The following is a 23,389-nucleotide window of genomic DNA, read 5'->3' as shown; positions in this document are numbered from 1 at the left end:
ACCCCTACATATCGGAGTATAGCAATCTAATTTTATAATTTTGGTCGAAATGTGACATTTTTATTTACGAAAAGTATAGAGGTAGAATTAAGTATTTACATACACACTCATATACACATGTTAGTGAGGCTATGGATTTCTGAATCCCAGTGGTTAACATACGAATGTGAGCAGCCAACACTGGGGACCACGTCGACCATCATCACCAAGCAGAATGAATTAGTTGCAACATACTAGCTATTTTGATCAAATTGAAAAAAAAAATTGTTCTGAAAATCTCTGACTGTCCCTTCAAGCCTTAGTTTGTGGTTAATTTACAATGTTAAAAGATGAACATGCATTCAATTAGAGAGGAAGAGATAAAGAGAGAGACAGACAGACAAGAAACAGACAAACATAGAGAGACAGGACAGTGTGAGAGGGAGAGATTTAAATACACTATGATGACCCAATACATGTATTTACCCATCCACCTCCATCTAGGTAACCTTCAGTTGATACATCAACGATGCAATATTCATGCTATTGTAAATACATTGACATTCATGCAACTTGATGTTTGCAAGCTAAATGCTTTGAATTCGTTTGATGATATAAATCTTAACACTCACATGTAGGTACACACATGTATGTTAATTCATACATGTAGAAACTGACTGCTGTGCTCAGCTAGGCTATTTGGATGTTGAGATGATGAGCAATTAAATGATTTGTAATAGATGTGTAATATATATTTTTCTGTCAGCCTGATAACTAATGTGACTCACCATAATAATAATGCTCACCTGGTGAACCTGCTTGTCATATGAATATGCTATACTATGAATAATCAAAATCTGGATACTTTGGTTAAAAAATGGTTTGTCTGTAGAATGTGATTCCAAACATATGGTAGCAGCTTTAAAAAGCACTTCTTAGGAAAAGACTTAAAGAAATGCAGTCTATGGTAAAATTTGTTTCATATATGTGACCAAAATGTGTGTATCCTGTATGTGTGGGGTGTATGAGAGATACTCGGGGAGTGTGTTTGTATCTACATTGGTGAGTTTTTATGTGTGTTTGTTGGTTCATCTGTTGGTAGGAGGGGGCATGTAAGGCCAAGAAAAAAAATTGTTTGCTTGCCCTCAATTGAATTTTAACAATTGGGTCGGGCGGTCGGGATTTTTTTTTTTTTTTTTTTAATTACTAGGAAACTCTAATGTTTGTATTAATTAAGGCTCAAAATATGAAAAATCAGACAATTTTGGTGTCAAAATGAATCAACTAATATTAGAAAACAACTAAAATGTTGAACACAAGCTCTAAAATACATTTTTTTTACATCTTCAGAATGCAAAAAAAAAAAAAAAAAAAAAACAACTTTTTCAGGAATTTCCAAAAATAGGGTTGGTATTCTTTTGTACAGTAAATAGAAAAAAACAACTTTTTTCTGATTTCCAAAATTAGGGTCGGTCGGTTGAGGGCAAGCAAACAACTTTTTTTTTTGGCCTAATCAGGGTCCAGGAAAACTAAATTATAAGCTTCTTTGTTCCTCAATGAAATAAAATAAACAGTGTTAATAATAATAATAGTACATTATATTTTTTATTTTTGATAATCGAAAAGAAAGATATATGATTCAACCCGACATTGCAATTAAATTTCAATCAAAATATCAAAAATTATTAAAATCAATGATAACAGCATCTGTAGATCATATTTTCATGGTACCTTTGGTCTACATGTATAAATACCATGTATATAGAAAGAGAAGTTCCGGAAGGAGTACAAAACATAAAATATTCCTCCCCAAGAAAAATGCAAAATATAATCAGTGCATGAACAGTAAAATTCATCAGACAGTCAAAAGGCTTACAAGCTTTTGCCTTCAAGAATCATCCAACATGAATTAAATGTGGCTTGTGGTATTTAGAAGTCATGACTGCAAGAACCGCAAATAGGTCAATAGCTTCCAATCAATGCCATCAATATTTTGCTTGGGTCAGAGTCAAAGCTGGTTTAATAGTATGCAGACACATTCATTTTGTAATTTTTAAAATTCCAAAAGTAACCTTTATTTGATTTTTTTTCTCTTGAAATATTGAAATATTCCTGCCTAATTTTCCCCACACATGGGATAAAACTGAGTGAATTGTTTTCAACTAATACTTCCATTTGTACTGCTCTGTGAATTGAAATCACATAGTTTGAGAAAATGCGGTATCGTGAAGAACCGAGTTCTGAGTGAAGAAGACATACACATTATACCTCATACACAGTAGGGATGCGGGAGTAAGAAAACATTAATACAACCTTTTGACCATTCCATTTCTCCATTTACAAAAACTTGAGTGCTTCCTGGTACCAGCAGTACTGTGCTATACTTTGTTCACATTGTAATAGGCAGGACTAATAACACAATGAATTGATATAGAATGATGTACATTGTCTGTGATTGTATACACATCCCAGCACAGCACCTTGATGTAAAGTGTGTTTTGCGTATTCTGTGACTGATTAAAAAGAAATTATGCAAGCGTAAGTTTAGACTTCATTTTCACTTTTATTTTTATGCCTATTACAGGCTGAACAAAGTATAGCTGCATGGAAATTAGTTTTTTAGCCAAATTAAAATGCAAAAAGCAATGCATGTTCATCTACATTGTATGTATGTTCATAATGTAGAAAACACTAAATAGACTGTAAAATAAGAAATAAGCAAAAATCTGAAATCACTACGGTGCGGACAAAATAATTATGCGAGAATGAGCAGTTTCTCAGTATTTTGTGGTGTTATCATACAGGATGGACCTATTGGTATTTGTATTGCTGATTGTGTTGAGCTGTTTGTTTTATTTAGGAACTATTTATATAGACTATTTATCTATTTTAAATTTAGGTTAAAGTAATATTTCATGGAAGAAAAAAGTACGGTACTCAATCTCAATCTCAATGGAAAGTGAGTTATTTCTCAGAAATACAGATTTTTTAATTTAGATTTTGACTACGGCCTATAATAATCAGTGTTTGGTAGTAACTATGGATGTCATTGTTTTTTATTTTGTTCTGGTTTATAGGGAATTTGAGCTGAATTTTATCTTTTAGAAGATCCTAAATGTGACTATTTTTGTATTCACTTGTACTGTAAGGGTATGTACAATGGTATTCTAATTTGAATTACAGCATTTAAACATAAAATCCTGTTCCAATGTATTTTTGACCAATGGAATGGAATGGAAAATGAAGGTATATAAAATATTTGCTCAAGTAATTCAACTCATTAGGCATACATTTATGTGGTCTAACCACTAATAACTGATTGAACCAACACACCACTAAAGATTATTTAAGTGTTGCTCAATTTGAATTCAACATATTTACTCTTTAAAAAAAAAATCCATTTTAATTATTATCAATGTCATGAAGGGCTGTACATACAGGGTGAATATGTGACCTACATGTACAAAATGATGTATATGCAGTAAGTGAATTCATAGATCTATATTGTTGGTCTTTTGATTTTGTGGTGAGGAAATTGATCATGATTCAGAGTAGATTCACGGAATCATTGAACCACGGTACATGGGGATATTAGCTCAGGGCAAAAATCATTAGCTGATCACGAGAATCAGCTGCTGCTATATTGATGACCAAAGTGTGCAAGAAAAAAATGTGACCTGTTTTTCACATAAGATTATTTGGTACCAAATATCATCCAAAAAGTCCCAATGTTATTTATGAAATGTGACATTATATTAATTATTAATTTCTTTTCTTTCTTTGTTTCTTTGTTTCTGTCTTTCTTTATCATGGTCACCATCGACCGTACTGAACAATTTCAAATTCTCAATTTAAAGGAGTTCATTTTATACTACATTGTACATGTATTTTGCGAATAATGTTGTTGCTATTTGCTAGTAACAAATTCAGGCTTGAGGCGTGATTAATGAAAACAGGGGCAAGAGCAAATAGGTCAAAAATCTATGAATTATTAATTGCATGCAAGACTTGGTGGACGTGTTGCAGGTGCTGGGATTACATGGATGGCATACATTTGTACAAACTACATGTCTTGCTGAATATTGATTTAAAAAAATCAAATCTTACAGGGGAAATGCTGGTTTTCTGATATACCGTACCAAAAATAAGGTGCTTTTTTTTATCAATTTATTTGTTGTTGTATGGGGGTGTTATGGTAAAATGATTCAAAGCACAATATGCTTATATCATGAAAATTATAGCTTTTGGAAAACAATAGTTGATTATTTCATCGCGCTTGCTTGTAAATAAATTCAGCCAGAAGAATATTTAAGATATTTTTCTGAGGAAACAAATGTGGGTTTTTTTCAATATTTTATTTATTTACACCTTTCATCATGGGATAAGTGGGATATCAGCCATATATAATTTAATTTGAATGTTGGTAAGGATTTCATCATTGAAAACAATAATGACACTTTGTGATGATGCCTCCATCATAAATACTTGATGAGAAGTTCCACATGAGATGATACTCAAATTTGATCTGCATATTTATATTTCATCGATCAACACAATTTGGCAGCAATTTGCTGTGAACCAGTAAACATGGGGTTATAAATGTGCATAGACTATATGCGAGCAGGGGAAAATAAAATGTACTACATTATGTACTGCATGACCCATCACAATGAAACATAGCAGTTTTCTGCAACACTCATAAATAAAGATAATGAAGAAAATATGTAATGGAAAAATATTGAAAATTATAAGAGTTTTGTACTGTATTTGATCACATAAAATAAATATGAATGTGCATAAATGAATATTCTAAATGCAACATCACGAGATATCATTTTATCTCAAACAAGCAGTTATTTATCGACTTGGTTAAGAAATGTAAATGTATATTTTCAAAAACAACTGTTTTGATGTGATGATGGGGTCACATTTTAATAGGGTGCCAAGACAGCTTGGGAATCAGTATTCTGTATATACATGCACATGTATATCGCTTTGGTTAAATAACACATTTTCTATGAGGTTGACAGGATTGAGGCAAATAACACAGTTCTCATATATTTCTCACTAATCCTTTTCTTTTGGGTGGCAGATATATTAACAAGTTTTATTTTCATTTTAAACTATAAAGCAGCGCTCATTTTAATGCATTAATTAATCAAATGTTAAAGATGGGTTGCCTATTAACAATTTTAACCACTGACACTTTTGATGCATTTTGCATTTGCATGAAAAAGTTTAATTTTTAATATTGATCTAATCTTCAATATATTGTATTATTACAGGCAAGACACAGACTTTGCGGATACTAGTTGGTCAGAGGAAAAACTTGAACCCAAAAATAAAAGTTGGGAGATGGGATTGTGAGTGGATAAATGAGATTACATTGACTAACATAAATCAGCAAAATACTAACCTTGTTTTACCAAATTCATTACATGTAATTAAACAAAAAGATTTCTTTTAAACATTTCAAAAGTTTGTATGTAGAAAGACCAAACAAACAAAGGAGCAAAATGCATGCATATTCAGCCCTCGAATTAAGGATCTGAAGGGGCACGGCAACTTTTTTAGGGCAAATTGAAAATTGCCTTGGATTTTCACTGAAAAGGCAAGACAGCATGGCAGTTTGTAATTATTTCAAGAGGGCATCATGGCAACTGTTGAAAATTTGAGGAGGGCACCAAGGCAATTTCTCGAAAGTGAAGAAAACACACACAAACATAGATAGATGATTTTATAATAAAGGGGCAGGGCTGGGGCACCGACGGCAACTTCATTAGAGGGCGCAGCAAGTGACTGCCTTGGGTAAAGGACATATTTTGAGGGCATTACGGCAGTGGGGATGGGCACCCACGGCAAAATGCCATGGTGCCGTGGGTTAATTCGAGGGCTGTGCATATTGCTTGGTGTGTTACATGTAGTTTGCTGATGTCATTGGCACAGCCATCTTGAAAGGGTCAATTCCATCAACAGAAATCCATTGGCATGGAAAGTGCAAGCATGAGAATTTTCCTTTGCCCATACCAGGCTGTTTTTGCATGATTTTTCAGAAAACCTGGGGAGGGAGGGGGGGGGGCACTAAAGCCCCCAAAGCCACCCCTCGGCATATCAGTGGCAGTTTAAATAAAAGCTGTGTGAAATCGGATCCGGGATCAACTCCTAATCCACACTTAAAAGTACTACATGTAGTATATGACATTGAAAAGCTATACTTAAATTGATAATAAAGTCCTGCTATTTTAAAAGCCATAATGTATGATCTTATAATATTATGAATTTTTTTTTCAAACCTGATTTTTTTGCATATTTGTAATGTTTACACATGGTCCCAACTTGCACCTAAATGGAATCAGAGCAAAATTCAAAATAAAGTCATATTATGACCTTATGTACTATGTCCTCCCATAGAACTGTTAAACAGCCAAAATAACCAGTGGATTTCTTTCACTTTACCTTGTTATATCAGCCTAAAATGGACAGCAACCCTTCCCGACGATTATTACTAATATTAATTATTATTTCAACATTTTGAATAAAGAATAACAAAATTAAAATTTGACGGAAATCATACATTAAGGCTTGAACTTGTGCAGGTATCTGTCACATATTTGGAATTGAGAGCTAGAGCTTACAGATAAAATTCTAATACTATTAGCCACTTTAATGAATACCATGCATCCTTTAAACCAAAACATTAATAACATTCTGTAAGCATTCAAGATGACACTTGCTTGGGTAATGATGTGATACTCTGGTGAACACAAATGAAGAATAAATAGTCTAGTATTCATGCTAGGATGGTGCCAGCATACCAGTTGTTCCTCCACTGGGATTGCAACATACATAATACAGTTTTAATGCATTCAGGATTAAATAGCAGAAATCTACCCAAGATCTATGTACTGATAATGAAAATCCGAAACCAGAAGTAAGTAAGTCAAAATAAACCGGGTGTGAGATGTATTTCATGTATTAGTCAATTTTTAAGCTTATCACATTTTAGGAAACACTGATATGTACCTCTACCAGAAAGCAGTTCTTCTGGGGTGAACCAAACCTGCCTGGTTATCATATTAATCAGTGACAAGGTTGACTCTGAATTTGACAGGTGCTAATTGATGCAATAACATTAAAACATTAATTAGCACCTGTCAAATTCAGCGATACCTTGTCACTGATTAATTTGATAACCAGGGAGGTTTGGTTCACCCGAGAAGACTTGCTGCTCTGGCGGGGCTTGCTCTTTAAGTTACAATACAAATCACGCAAAAGGTCGCCCTTACCTTGTGGTTGCTGTTCCAAGATTAAATTTTAATAACCACTTTACAAATGAATACCAAGCATCGTTTCTTTAAACCAAAACATAAATAACATTCTGTAAGTATTCAAGATGTCATTTGCTTGGTTTAATGATGTGATGCCGAGTTATATTACTCTGTGAATGCAGGTGAACAATAATAGGCAAGTATAACATGCCAGGATGGAGCCAGTTTCCCAGTTGTATCTCCACTGGGATTTGAACATAATCGGTACATACAAAAAAAACTATGCTATATCTAGGATTGAAAGCAGAATTATCAATTTATATCATGTTACATATTTATGTTCTTATTATGTTAGCTTTGAACTATAGCTTTTGTATGTGTGTAAATGTAAACCAGGAGGGCATGAGGGAGGTGAAGCAAGATCAACATCCAATGTTTCCTCAATGGCTGCTCTTTTAAAAAAAAAAATGTGTGTCTATTTGTTAGTTCTGATAAATTGTGTTATGTGAACTGGCCGAAGTCCTGATACTAAGATACTTTGAAGTACCGGTCATTACAAATTTGTAGATTACAGTTGACATAAGCATGCTTGTACATGTACATTGTAAAGATAAAGTAAAAACCTTTTGGAACAAAAGAGACTAAGAAAGAAAACCTTTTGGAACAAAAGAGACTAAGAAAGAAAGTGACAAAGTAACCGGGAATGAAAGATACCTGTGCAACAAATCAAGTACATTTTTTTTGTAAGCAAGATGTGTCAGTCGTCTCGAAGAAGGAGGAAAGAAAGAAATATTTTGAACCAATTTGTTTGGTTTGCTTGTTTACTAAATATGTTTGTTTAGGACCAGGACCATGTTTACAAATGTGCTTGTTTGTATCTTTATTTTTTTATAACTCACATCACCACTTGAGCAAAATGTCATCTGTAGCCTTCCAGATGATTTACACTGATTTGGTCACTTCAGCAGTATTTCCAGAATGATTGGGGATTCTAAAAATAATAATATTTGTTGACAGGATTGTTCAAAGCAATAATAATATGTACATATTGGCAATGTGGCAGCCATTGGAGATAATGTGTATTAACAGTAATACCCTTCAATGACAAGGTGAAATTCACATTGAATGTGAAGTGTAATTTATGCAATGAGCTGATACTGGTGACTGGATATCAGTCAAAAGATCATGTTCAAATCACTAGGATCCACAACATTCTCATCTATCAGGGGCACAGTTCTTTAACCCCAATACATTTGTACATTCATTGAATGACCTTTGAAGATTTGGGTACAAAAACTCATACTTGATGTCAACTTGATGTCAAATTTTATACTATGATTGTTTAATTGAGGTTATTGAACTATGCCATTAGGATGAGGCCATTGTGGTCCATAGTGAATGTACAGCTTGTAAAATAAAACCACCATTATTGATTCAGGAAAAGAGCTGGCAATGTGCTTGTGAGCATATTGGAAGTGAGGTATACGAACATGTGTGTGTGTAACAGTCCATACATTGGCAATGACACACACATCGTGCACATACAAACATGCTCCTCATACACAAACAGGTCTCAATCATCAAGAAATCATGAAATGGATGAAATCAAAATCAGATTGTTTAAGTAATTGCCCAATTGCATTTTATTTTCAGAGAGAGTAATATAATCCATACATATCAATATTCAGATCACAGGGAGCTAAAACATTAATCGTCACAGCGCTCTTGTGTAAATTTGCATTTTCCTACTTGTAATTTAAGAAGTCAGTGACTATGATCATATGTCTTGTATCAGAACATCATGTACCCAAGATTAATACATCGCGGTAAATTATAGAACTGAGAACAATTTAGATGAGTCTCATATTAGACTAATAACAAGCAGGGAACAATTCTGTGTAAACATGTATCAAATGTATTATCTGACTGATCCCTACTGGATTTTATGTATCATTTTCAATATACCGCTTTGTTGTGTTATTGTGTATATGCGTTTGGAATTCATTGGTAAGATTACAACTATTTTATGTCAATTAGTTTGCTATTAATTAATGCACAACCATTCACTCGACTAATAAGAGATTTTGAATAGTACAGTACCAGTACTGACATTTATTTCTCTCATTTCTGTGTCTAGGGATGGAGTCAGGGAAACAGTCACCCCAAAGGAGACCCCCGTAGTACATGAATTAACAACAGTGTTACGTGAATGGGGTGTCTTATGGAAGTCACTCTATGTGGTAAGTGAAATACAAGGAGATACCTAATAAATTATGTAGATGTCAAATAAGGAGATGAGATGTCGGAACTGTTAATTTAAAGATAGGTAATGAAAATGTGTATTGAAAAATGAAGAAAATAATAAGGTATTGATATTGCAGATTGGTGGCTATTTTTACGGTGTACCATCTCCGTAATTTCCCTTTTTAATTCCCCTTTTTTTTTAATTTCCTTTTTTTTTTTATTTTCTCTTTTTTTTTTTATTTCTCCTTTTTTTTAATTTCCTCTTTTTTTTTAATTTTCCCTTTTTTTTTTTATTTCCCTTTTTTTTTTTTTTTTCCCTTTTTTTTTTTTTTTTTTTTTTTTTTTTTTTTTTTTTTAATTTCCCCTTTTTTTTTTTAATTTCCCTTTTTTTTTAATTTCCACTTTTTTTTAATTTCCTTTTTTTTTAATTTCCCCCTTTTTTTATTTCCCTTTTTTTAATTCCCCTTTTTTCTCACAAAGCAGAATCTTGGCGAGGCACATACTGGTAGTTGTCCGAGAATTTGCTCGCTTCCTACTGCGTATGCTGGTCTTTACGCACTGTAGTCTTTACGTGTAGAAGCTTCCTGGGCTATATCAGTGGTGTATTACACCACTGATATAGCCCAGGAAGCGCCACTAGGTAGTGGCACGTCCCTGTATAGCCTGTGTGCTAGGGTCAGAGACTTATGTCAAGTCACGGAAAACCATAAGAATACTAGTATATAACTCGCAGTGGTTTTATCCCGTCCGTGAGGGGGGGGTGTAATTTTCCCAAAGGCGTGCCAAAAAATTGCTTGCTTCCCTTCTGGGCCTGCCAAAAAATCTTCGCCCCCTGCTTTGCACATGACAAATGTTTTAAAATTGCCATTAAAATTGCCATGTAAAGGGACGGCATATTAGAACGTTTTGCACTATTTAATAGAGCTATTTTATGACTATTATGTGACTATTTTTGCATTTTTCTCACAAACTAATAACACACTGGTAAGGAACTGCATTGGCTTCCTGTCGTCCAATGAATTGTTGTTATAACTTATGTTGATTGTATATAAATGTAATAATGATATTGCTCATGATTTATCTGAACTTCTTTCAAATTATGTTCCCACTCGTACTCTTCGATCTGGAAACATGCAACTTCTTCAAGAAACAAAATAACAGCACGTGAGTCATTTGAAATTACAGCTCCACGCCTATGGAATGAACTGCCTATATATTTTAGAACTGCTAAAAATGTAACTATGTTTAAAAAGATGTTAAAAACTCATCTTATGTCGAAGTTTACTCAGGGAAATTTGAAAATGCCACCAAAAAGTGAAAAACTGTATAAAATGTCTAACTTTTGTGTTGATTTGCAAAATAAAACAAAGAAAAGTGATTATTTAGCAGTAATCAACCATTAAACAATAGCATTAATTTTAGGCCTCACGATGCAAGGCTGCCCATAGGCCTAGTGCTTTATAGTGGACACGGAAAATCACGGAATAACACGGATTTTAAATTTTGTAACACCATGAACACGGAGAAATCGTGGCTTTAGCTATATGCCGAATAATTATATATTAGCTACTTATACAGTGGAAGGGTCTAAATATTTAATATATTATTAATAATTATTATTGTAATGTAATCTAATTCAAATTAGGCCTTCTTTAATATAAGCCTCGTGATCACTCTATATCTATTGGATTCGGATTGTTTTACTAGGTTTGGATTTAATTTTTGTCTTCACTATAGGCCAAGATCCCGGGGCCAAGATATAAAAAATAGAAAGCTATGCGAAAGCGCTATCCATGTTCAATTGGATAGCTGTGTTCAAAGATAAAGCACGGACGAAGCCTTGACTAAAGCTAATGCTCCCCGCGGTATACTAAACTGAATCCACTAGCTGCAACCATATACGCACATCAAAAAAAAAATATCGGGAAATTAAAAAAAAGGGAAATTAAAAAAAGGGGAAATTATTTCATAAAAAAAAATGCATATTCATCAAAAATTAAACTTTGTCCGATCGGGCCCAAATTTGGTGGGTGGCATCCTTGATACAAGGGGAATATAATGCGCGAAATAAAATCGAGGTCAACCAAGGTCAAAGGTCATTACGGAGGGGTCAAATTTCAAACTTTGTCCGATCGGGCTCAAATTTGGTGGGTGGAATCCTTGATACGAGGGGAATATATTCCCGAAATAAAATTGAGGTCAAGCGAGGTCAAAGGTCATTATGGAGGGGTCAAATTTCAAACTTTGTCCGATCGGGCTCAAACTTGGTGGGTGGAATCCTTGATATGAGGGGAACACGTAAAACTTAAAATCGAGGTCATCCGAGGTCAAAGGTCATCCAGGAGCTACATTTTAAACTTAATCCCTAAGCTTCCCTGGGTGGGCGCTTTATATATTGGGGCATGGGCGCTTATTGGAATGAATACGGTTGTTATCAATTAATTTATTAAATGAAAACGATTAAATAAAGAAATAAATATAAATAAAAAAAGTCATTAATTGATCAATAAATTAATAAATAAAAGAATTCATTGATTGATAAATAAACACATAAATAAGCAAATAATCAATTACCGGTAATTGTTAAATAAATACATAAACAAACAAATAAATCAAGGCAGAGAATTTTATTTCAATTTTATAATTATATACGCCAAAATATTTTCTGAATTTAGTCAAAATTAACACTCTATTGATGGTAAAAATTTTATGAAAATTTTTACGTAGGTCCTAGACTATGCCATAGTCGATTTTTGATAAATAAAACATGTTATTAATCATGATGAAAGCATTCAGTTGAACTCGAAATTATACTGATATTTATTACATCAAAATACTAGTATAAAATGGTTATGAAAAAGTTTATATAATTATAATAGTGACAGTAAAGGTAAAGTAAAGTATCGTGAGGCTTATATTATTGAATGCAACATCATGTCATTATATAAGCACTTCAATAACTGGAAGAAACTTTGGGGACCTACGTGTAATTATCCTATAAATTGCGAAAATCCAGACCGTGTATGCACGAAAAATGGCAGGTTCTATAATGTGAACCACATGTATATACCCGTATCCCGGCCCGGTATATAGGAGTATTATAGCACGCAGTAGCGGTGCAGCCATACGGCCTAGCGAAGTTCAAATCGATAATGCATGTATAATAATTGCCCATTTATCATGTCGGATTTCTCAACAATTGAGCGCTATTAATACACATTAATGTTTTTAACAAATAAAATTCCAAAATATGGTACATTTTCTCCCGCATTTTCTGCCTTTGCTTGTCACGTGGTAGGCATATGTTGAAGTTTGCACCATATGTTCAAATAATTTTCGAAACAACAATATGACAAGTGGCCGAAAGAAAAAAAGAGCTAGGCCCAAAGAGTATCCAAAGCCCTGCGCCGTGAGTTCGAACCCGCCTGCCAAACTTTATTTTACTTGGGAAATTAAAAAAAAGGAAATTCAAAAAAAAAAAGGAAATTCAAAAAAAAAGGGAAATTCAAAAAAAAAGGAAATTCAAAAAAAAAAAGGAAATTCAAAAAAAAAGGGGAAATTCAAAAAAAAAAGGAAATTCAAAAAAAAGGAAATTCAAAAAAAAGGAAATTCAAAAAAAGGAAATTCAAAAAAAAAGGAAATTCAAAAAAAAGGGAAATTCAAAAAAAAAAAGGAAATTCAAAAAAAAAAAGGAAATTCAAAAAAAAAAGGAAATTAAAAAAAAGGAAATTCAAAAAAAAAAAAGAGGGAATTAAAAAAGTGAAATTTAAAAAAAAAAGAAGGGGAAATTAAAAAAAGGGGAAATTAAAAAGGAAATTGGCGGAGATGGTATAATCGATATTTTACATCCAACACCAATGGATGACGGTCATTTTAAAACATTTAAAAGCAGTTCAAGAAAGTTGATTTTTTGGAAGATGTGAGAATTTACGGATGCATTTTTCAAAATGATTACTCAACAAGGAAATTTTTGCGAAGTGCTACAATATATTGAGCATACATGTACTTTTAAACATGTTAAAGAATATACCTCATGTGGGGAAACAAAATATTCCATGCATTAAAACTTCAACAATATACTTTGAATGACATACCAATGTGAGGTTTTAAATTATGTACAAATTAGTTTGCACCAAAGTCAGATTATTTACATGGAGAAATTGGTTTGATACAGTGGGAAAAATTATAATACAGATGCTTAAAATTCAACAAGACTCCATAAAATCAAGCGACAATTTATTCAATTCAATTCCCTTATACTCAATTCAAGTTAAATTGAGCATTAATTCTCCTCTTTTATTTCATTTCATTCAAGTTCAATTGCTTTATTTATCACACTGTACAATAGTACATCGAGTGTGAAATTGGCCAATTCCTGGCTGTCCCGTCATGTGCCGACTGTCCTGTGATAGAGGTTAACATGGTTCAGAGCATTTGAATCAGGATATCCTATATAGTGGAGATTCACTTTGTTAACCTCCGTCACATTTCTAACACATGATTTCAAGATAAAGAGGCCCTAAAATAGAATGTGTTCTCTGTACATGAAGTTCAGTGAATGTGGCCTATATTCCCCCCTCCCCCGAAGATTGGAACGTTATGAATTGCTATAATAAAAAACTATCATTTGTGTTTTAAATTTTGGTATATAAGTAATTCAAATTAATTTTTAAAGCTGCTCATTTAACCAAATTACATCAAAATCCATGTTATCAAACTTGGTCAAAAATAAGCGCCCCCCCCCCAAAAAAAAGCTGTTCCTAAAGATATTATTATCACAGATTTATTCATGGGTGAAGCACACACAAGTTAATGTCTTTAACAAGTCACCATTGCACTTTTTGATGCAATGTGTCTTCTCAAAATGGCAAGAGTCCATAATTCTGCAGCCATTAATTTTATTGTGAATTTCGAAAGTCCGTCATTAAATCTGATTTAAATATTTAAAAAAATCTGATTTTTAAAAAGAAATTTAAAAGAATCAAATATATCAGCAACCCTGGAATTCTGAAAATATATTATACCCTTCTGCTTCATTTGTAAATTTGCCCATTTTTTGATGCAATTTGAAAATATGTGTGATCAAATTTAAATTCAATTGTACATACAAAACAATTATTACATTTAACAGAAATCACCAAGTGGAGTAGGTAAATATGTGTGTGATGTATAACATGAAGCGGTATAATTATGATGCATGTTTATTGCTCTCTCTCTCTCTCTCTCTCTCTCTCTCTCTCTCTCTACACAGACACGGCAGATGGAATTGTTTGAACACATCCACAAGATGTCACAAGAATTAATTGACTGTCAACGCAAGGTGCTATCCGGCACGCTACCTGTAGATGAACTCAAAGAACAAAAGCAAATCATTACCACGAGAATAGACATGGGAAATAGGTATGTGTAATACATTGAGCTGTTCCGTTGAAAAAACACACTCCCTTGAGGAAGATTTTAGAATTCCCATCAAATTCCAGTTTAAATTATTCCAGATTTTAACGGTATGGAAGATTTTGGAATTCTAATTTTAGTTAAGCCAGAATTCAACCGGATTTTACAAATGTCAACAATTTTCAACAAGAATTTAGCATAAAACTAGTAACAAATTGCAGTTGTGTGGATTTCAATTGGAATAGCACATTGAAAACATACATGTATGTCATATTGCAACATTTGCTGAGGAGGACGCCCTCAATATTTTTCAAAATTCTGTATTTGTTTATGTTTACACATATTTTAACTTACACCTAATTTGAATCAGCCAAACTTGTTTTGTTTGTAAAATTTTTTTGTATTATTGTCATAATTACGATAAATAAATCCACAGTTAAATAATCAAGATAGAAAGTATTTTTCTTTCATTTTTGCCTCAGTATTTCAGCCTTCAATGAATAGAAAACCTTCCAAAATACCATTTTATAATTTTGGTGAAAGAATAAACCAATTTCAATTGCCTTAAATTGCATTTTGTTTATAAGTAAAATCATGAAATATTCATGACTTGATGTCTAGAACTATGCCATGTTATATAGAATAGTATTATTTTCTTGAATTAGTTATATTCAGAGTAAACATGTGGGATTTACAATGTATTATATTTATTGATCTTGCCATGAAATTTTTTGTTTTTGTGGCATAAATGTTTTCAAACTCAGTGCAAAATGTGTTTTTGCAGTATGATTAATATGATTTTAAAATGTCATTGATTATATTTGAAATGCAAATTGATATATATCTCAAGTGTGGATTTCAAGTTTTTGAACATTTTTGTTTTATGTTTTTAATACCCTGTATTTATTTGAAAATTTTTCAACCTGAAGAATAACCATTTTGTCTCGGATGTCCTTTTTTTTGAGCAGCAGGAAACCCTCTTTCAGAGATTGCACTATGCTCCATTGCACAATGCATTTGACAATTTACCAAGTAACAGTATTAGTAACTCTTGATAAAAGATACATTTCATTGTTGTTTATTCCATTTCAAAATAGAACACAAATAAGGAACACCACAACAAAGCATTTGGGTCATTGCCAACTGTATGGAAACTTTGAAATGACAGTTTGCACATGCAGTTCCCTTTACAATGCTAACTATGGAAACATAATGACAGTTTGTATACCAGTTCCCTTTACAATGTTAAAGAAACTTTTGAATAAATAAAGAAACAGAAAACTTAAAAACTTTTTTCTTTTAATTATACTGGTGCATAAACACTTCAAAAGGTTTGATTTTGGTACAGATCCTTTCCAGGGTGTGATTCTTCAGAATACACAATGTACCTGTGAGACAAACACCCACTCATCTTTTCCTTAAATTTAATGCGAATTATGATCCTAATCCTTATCCCTAATAATGAAGTTTTTTTAAGTTGATGCTATTCTTTGGTTCGCCTCAAGTTTGGTAGTGACATAGGTGCAGTTGTGAAAAAGCATTGATGTCACTCCTGAGCTTGAGGTGAACCAAAGAATATATTAACCAGCTAATCCAGCAAGAATCTGTGGATTATCTGGATTATTACCAGTTGTGTGTAGCTGTGCCAAGAATAAAGTCCCTTCCCATTTTCCATTTTAGGGATGAAAAGCATGCTTAAAAGTGTGTAGCGCTTTAAAAAAAAGTGGCCCTTTTTTATTTGTAATATAGATTTGGCCAAGCAATATGGTATATGCGATATGTGTACACCAGGTAAAAACAAGTTTGATTAGAATAAAAGTCATGCAAATGAATTGGAGTCATACAAATACATTGGAACAAAAATTGGAGTGAGATATTGAATTCTCTGATCACTACTTCAACACTTGCTACATGTATACAAATTTTGAAAATGTGGAAGTATGACCAAATTTGCATATCGAAGGTATCTTTATCAGCATTTAAGTACCTCTTTGATCTAAGAAAGCCGCTCGCTGGCTGTTTTGCTCTCGCTACAAGAGTGGTGTCATGTAAACAATGTAAACATGGATTTCATTACTAACTGATTATGCTGTTTTGTTTCTTTCATCTACACCAACACAGAAAATTAGGTCTTGATCTGGTAATACGAGATGACGAGGGCGGTATACTCAATCCAATCGAACAGAGTAGTGTACTTCTGTATAGGCTACATGAGATTGCACAAACTAGAATAGGAAAACAAGAAAAATTTGTAAGTATGAGAGGGGAAATGAGATGGCTGCATGGCTAAAAAGAGAAATCTAGCTCTCTTGGTTATTAAAAAATTCTGTAATCAGTGGCAGTGGAGGGGAATGGTCATAGGACTGTATTTGGTATTCAAGTCATTTTGTTTAATGGAAATTTAAGCTTACTCATTTGCATGGAAAATAAACCAGTATCAGGGATGAGATTTTTCCTCTGATTAGAGGAATTCCTCCTTGGGGAGATTCATTTGTTTCCTCATTTTTATGCTTCCTCTTATCAAACAACACAATCATGCTTGTGACTTTATGATGATTTTAGTTCCCAAAGTGTGTGTGTGTGGGGGAGGGGTATTTGATATTATATGTGTACCTTCATACCCAGGATTGATGCCCATGGTTGCAATATTACAAAATGATTAACCAGTGTCTTCACTTTTCTTTTCCTCCTCCTTCTCCTCCTCCCGATCAGTTGGATTCCTTCACAGGGGCCACCCAGAGGTACAAGAAACCCAGCACTGTGTACTCGTACAACCTGTTTGTTACAGTGAAGAATGTAGTATGTCGTATAGGAGAGGACGCAGATGTCCTCATGAGTTTATATGATGTTAATGAATCTCAACATATAAGGTGAGCAGCTCGTAAGGGCCAAGTCACAAAATGTCCTGTCATGATTTCTTAATTCCGCTATCAAGAAATTATAGTCTGTTGGTATGCTAGCAAAGAAGTTCAGTCTTGAATAGTTTTAGAATAAATGGTAGTGACACTTCCCCCTATCCTTATGATCTCACTTCAAATGTGCAGGCATGAGAATTTCCAGTCAAAACACTGGAACCAGACTTTGTGATGTCAAAATTGTTTTAATTTTTAGCCCATTTTCAGGTTTTTTGTCCAATTTTACGCGCTTTTCATGAATGTGTATTCTCATGCCCGAATGTGAAGAAAATCTCTAAACCACAAAATGATGCGGCTCTGACTTGAATCATTCCAAAAATTCTAGTATTAATGTGAATCCATGCTCAAATGGAATCCATATAACATAGATAATGGAAGGTGCAGATTTGTATGTCAACTGTACCATTTAGTGATCTCTTTTACACTATTTAGGGAAAGTATACATTATATTTATATATCAATTCTTGTTTTATTTCAGTGAAAATTATGTTGTAAAGTGGAGCAGTAAAGGTACCCCCATGGACCTGGATATGCTGTACAACCTCAAAACATTATTTACTGTAAGTTTGGGAGATAACATGAGTGGGGGATTCTCTATGTATAGGGTGTGTGTGTGGGGGGGTGAATTGCATGTAAGTGTGTTTAGTGTGACAGAATCAAACTGCAAATTGAGTAACTACATTAAGGCAAAGCGAAAGCAGTAGTATGTGTGTTTCTGAATTATCACATAGCTTGGCAAGTTGCTACTGTAGCAGCAGCTAAGCCAAAGATAACACAGGAATCACAGACCAAATAGGTTTGTTTATCCATTATGTAACATATGATTGCATAACAAGTATTTGTGATTAAACTATAATATGTCTACCATCTTAATGCAATTTATATTTATGTGATAATGCATGGCACAACTGTTGGCATTTTCTTTTAAAGGAAATATATTTGAGACCCTATTTTCTTATCGGTATTGATTTAAATATACTACATGTACCTCAAATCAACATCACATGCATCTACCATTTGTATAGCTTTGGATATATCTTTGCAGCAATCTGTCAAGATAATAGCCCACAGAAGATAGAAATTTATATATAAATACAAGGAAATACATGGAAAATAGCAGGGATGTGGTACAATGTAGGTGTTAAGGGGGCATGCAGGATCACTATAAATGTTTTGTATTGTATCTTTAAAAGTAATAAATGTTTCTACATTTTAAAAATATGGATCCTAAAGGATAAAAATTTGGCGCTTTTCACAAAAAGCCGTGCTATTTGGATTCCTTGCATCATTTCTCTTCTGAAAATATATACTTTTATGTACATATTATCATTACTTTTGGAGATAACACAAAACAATGTCTGAAATTTCCCGCTTTGTGATCCTGTGTGCCCCCCTTTAGATGACTATGAAATTGTGAAATGTTATCATATGTAAGTAATTGTTGTAGGAAGATTCACACAAGCTTGTGGGTTATCAGCACAGAGAGCTCAGTCTGCTGGTGCATTGACTTCATAATGTGCATAAGTGACACCTTTTAAGTATTTGCAGAATGAGTTTGAAAAGTACATTGATAGGAAACCAGAAAAATGTATATTGTACATGTCACAGGGAGACTTATTATTTGTACTTTTTCCATTTCCTTATTTTCCAGGACCTTGGTGCTAAAGACTTACAAAGAGAAAAAGTCTTCTTGGTTTGCCAAATTATTAGATTAGGTAAGATACAATATATTTTTATTGAACAAATTTGAAACACGTTGTAGCAGAATCATGGCAAATTTTGCCTGAAGTATTGTTGCTGTTTGTGGTCTTCATAACATGAAATATGTGATGAAATATAAAATGGGCTATTGTGGTTAAACACCATACACCCGTATGAAAGACATGACCTGAGTCAGGGAGTGTAGATTTCAAATGGAGTCACCCATTCAGGTAACCCCATTTGAAATTCACACTCCCTCTGCGGAAGATTAAGGTAATGTCTTCCATAGAGGGCATACAAGCCTTATTATAAGCAGACTGGAACCAGAAGCAATATGTTTTTGAACATTGCTCCTGGTTCACTAGGACATTACAAGAACCAGGAACAATTTCTGAAGAAAGAGGAGCAATTTTCAAATAGTAAACCCTTTTCTGCATATACATGCAACACAGCATACCAGCACTACTGCATCAAGTGCAAACCTGGAACCAAACCAGGAGCACTTTGTTTTAGAAAATTGCTCCTGGCTCATGCAAATTTTTCAAAGACCACAAGCAATTGGTGGTGTTACGATGGCAAATTTCCACCCCACGCCCACTTATTTCAAGGCCTGGGGCATATGGATTTCAACTGGAATAGCTCAATGAAGTACTTTATGTAGTAGGAAGATGGCAGGCAGAAAAGAAGTGAGACTAGTAAAATGAAAGTTAAAATGAAAAAATATATTAGTTTAGACTAAGTCAATCCACATGTATAAGTACATAGGATTGCAACATAGTAGTACATATATTTAGTGAACTGAAGTAGACCTAATGTATTTGTACACATCCGATGTAACATTAAAGAGTGAAAATGCTCCAAATGTGAAACCGGAATATCAATCGGTGGAACTTGATAGTGGAAAATTTCATTAGGTTTTTAGTTTTGTAATTTTTGCAATTATTATCAGCACCACACATTTAAAAAACCTATAAAAACATTTTTGGATAGGTCTTTGAAATGGTGAATAAAACAAAACACAAAACTGATTAGAACAGTTTTAACCACTAAATTATCCTTGTTAATTTGTTATACAGTATCTGACTTAATTGACCACCCCAATTAAGAAAATTACAGATTCTTTCACTTAAATTTTAACTAATTCACACAAGCAAGTAGAATTCACTTACATAAATTTTTGCAGCTCATCCTTGCACTATTTAGCTATTTTGAAGAGAAAATTATGTGATTACATAGTGAAGATTTCTCTAATAAGAATTTCAAATAAATAAACACAGCGTGATGAACGCTCTTGTTCATGCCACTCAACCATGACAACGCATCCATAGGGACGTTACCGAACTCGTACTGGAAGCAGCATATGCATGCAATTATGTGCGCATCTATAATAGCAGTTATTGAGTTATTGCCAGAAATTTCTGTCAGTGTTTGGTATAAATAATTTGTATCACCAATTACTGTTTTTATATGGTTTACTTGTTGTTATATATGCATATCGTTTACATTACTTTATAATCATCATGCTAGGGCTGTGTCCATTTGACCTCTGAAGATCCTGTGTTCTTTTAGATTTGCTGGGCCCAGGCAACCCTTGTTTGGTTGCAATGTTTAATCTGGTGCATTCTCATATTGAATTATTGCTATTTGCAAATTACCTCATATAGTGCACACAATTTTGAGAGAGTTTTTGCTAGCCTATCCGTTTGGATCTATTTTGTTGTTGAAGTATTGCATTTTATGTAAAAAACAAAACAAAATGAGAGTTCTTACAATGTTGTCAGTAAGGCATAGTCAGGAAAAGACACACTTCTTAACACAGAATACTTAGTAGTAAAATAATAACTAGTTATTTATACAACTGCACAATTTCTTTTATCAATACATTAATGGATATTTTGTTGACAATTACAGGGAGAATGGAGCTGAAAGAGGGAGGAGGGGATAGTAAGAAATCCACGATGGGTTTAAAGAGGCCCTTTGGGGTCGCTGCCATGGAGATTACAGACATATTGTCTGGCAAAATAGACACCGATGAAGATAAACAGTACTTTCTACCATTTCAACAGTAAGTCAGTTTGAAATAATTTGTTCATAAAATGTAAGTAAGTTACATTCCAATAGTCAGGCCAAGAATAAAAAAAATATTTGACCGCCGCCACTTTTCTGAGTAAGGTTGATTGGTCATTTGTAAAATTGTTTTTAAGTTTTCTCTTTAGAAATCATAACAATAAAGCTGTTGTAATTAACTTAACAGAATGCATAAATAAGGTGTGATTTGTAATATATTACTATTATATTACCGTATTCGTTCCAATAAGCGCCCATACCCCAATAAGCGCCCACCCAGCGACTTTGCAACAAACACAATATGAAATTATTAACCGCCCATCCAATGTTGTCAAAATACTTCCAGTAAGCTTACCTGTCGAAAGTGATTTTACATGCGTGCATGAGGGAAATTGAGCATCAAAAGTATCCAAAATGTTCACCAAAATTAAATTATGACGCTATTTCATAGTGTGCAGATGTATAGATATTAAAAATTCTTCACAATAACCACCTGCAAATGCCTTTAAAAGGCCAAGTTTGAGCTAATTCTGTCTCAAATTCGTATTTTTTTTGCCGGCGCGGCAGCGGCCATCTTTATAGTGCGTCAATATAATATTAAATTGAGACACATATGAGGGCGCACTAACTGAGAGTAACTAAATACTTTCAGACGGTGATTGATGACTAAAAACCAGGTAAAAAATAAAGGCCCACCCAAAATGACTTTGTTAAGCGCCCTGGGCACTTATTGGAATGAATACGGTACCTTATCTATGTTTTAAACCAGGTAAGAAGCAAGAAGATATTGAAGAAACATTGTTTTGGTTATTCAGAATGTCCAAATTCTACAGGATAAAATTGGGGTCAATATTGTTTTGCACAGTAACTTTTTTCTTGGTTTACAAAATTAGGGACGGTCAGAGGAAGACAAGCAAACACTTTCCCACTAAGAATAAGAATAGCTGTATATTTCAAGGCCTATGACTTTATTTTGTGGCATGTCTCCGAATCAGTGGAAGAAACTCTACTTGGAACCTTACTAATATTTTTCCACTAAGTATGGTTGGGATCATTTGGTCGCGCCACCAAATATGACCATGCATCCCCCTTTCTCCAACAACTTCATTGGCTGCCAGTCAAGGAGCGCATAGCTTTTAAGATCTTGCTGTGTGTGTTTAAGGCCATCAATGATATTGCACCAGCCTATTTGTCATCGCTCCTGACTTTGTATTCTCCTGCCCGTGGGGATTGCGCTCATCCACCGGCGTCACTGCGTCTGGAATTACCAAAATACACAGCAGAACTCTCAAATCAGCCGCTGACAAAACATTCTTTTTTACAGCACCATCCATGTGGAACAGCCTGCCTCAAACCTTAAGATCCACCGGCTCACTTCCAGTCTTCAAAACGGGCCTCAAATCCCACCTTTTTCCACAATAATTGTTCTTGCATTGTATCATGTTGCTTTTTTGCTTCATTTTTCTTATTGTTATGTTTTTTATGTATATTGTTTCATGCGCTGTGATCACCTGAAATGGCGCTTTATAAAAGCCTGTGTATTATTATTATTATTATTATTGCATAAAAGTTTCTAAACATTTTAATGCTTGCATCCTTTCACATAGATGTCAATAGTAGAGTCTTGTTACAAAAAATGTTGGCATTTTTATAGTGCTTTTCAATTTATTCAAAGCTCTTTACATTTATTCTGCTAGGATATATTACACCATGTGGCTGCCAACAACAATGGTGCTGATATGACTATCCCTAGCAGCTCCCCATTGTACACCTGGGTGGAATGAATCAAATAGGATTAAGTGCCTTGCCCAAGGACACAAC

The 23,389-nt window shown here is 33.7% G+C and overlaps 1 protein-coding gene across 1 annotated transcript in view; it reads left to right on the top strand.

Moving 5' to 3' along the window:
- The window catches only part of LOC140148837 (dedicator of cytokinesis protein 1-like), a 97,805-nt gene that overhangs the window by 22,729 nt on the left and 51,687 nt on the right, over positions 1-23,389 (top strand). Inside the window, 7 exon segments of the mRNA XM_072170913.1 lie at positions 9,385-9,487; positions 14,743-14,891; positions 17,007-17,136; positions 17,598-17,755; positions 18,279-18,360; positions 19,452-19,515; positions 21,413-21,566. Of these exon segments, the coding sequence (XP_072027014.1) occupies positions 9,385-9,487; positions 14,743-14,891; positions 17,007-17,136; positions 17,598-17,755; positions 18,279-18,360; positions 19,452-19,515; positions 21,413-21,566 (840 nt within the window).

Source organism: Amphiura filiformis, chromosome 3, assembly GCF_039555335.1.
Source record: "Amphiura filiformis chromosome 3, Afil_fr2py, whole genome shotgun sequence".
In the NCBI taxonomy this organism is placed as follows: domain Eukaryota; kingdom Metazoa; phylum Echinodermata; class Ophiuroidea; order Amphilepidida; family Amphiuridae; genus Amphiura; species Amphiura filiformis.
The sequence above is the reverse complement of the archived record's forward strand: the minus strand, read 5'-3'. Positions and strand labels throughout refer to the sequence as shown.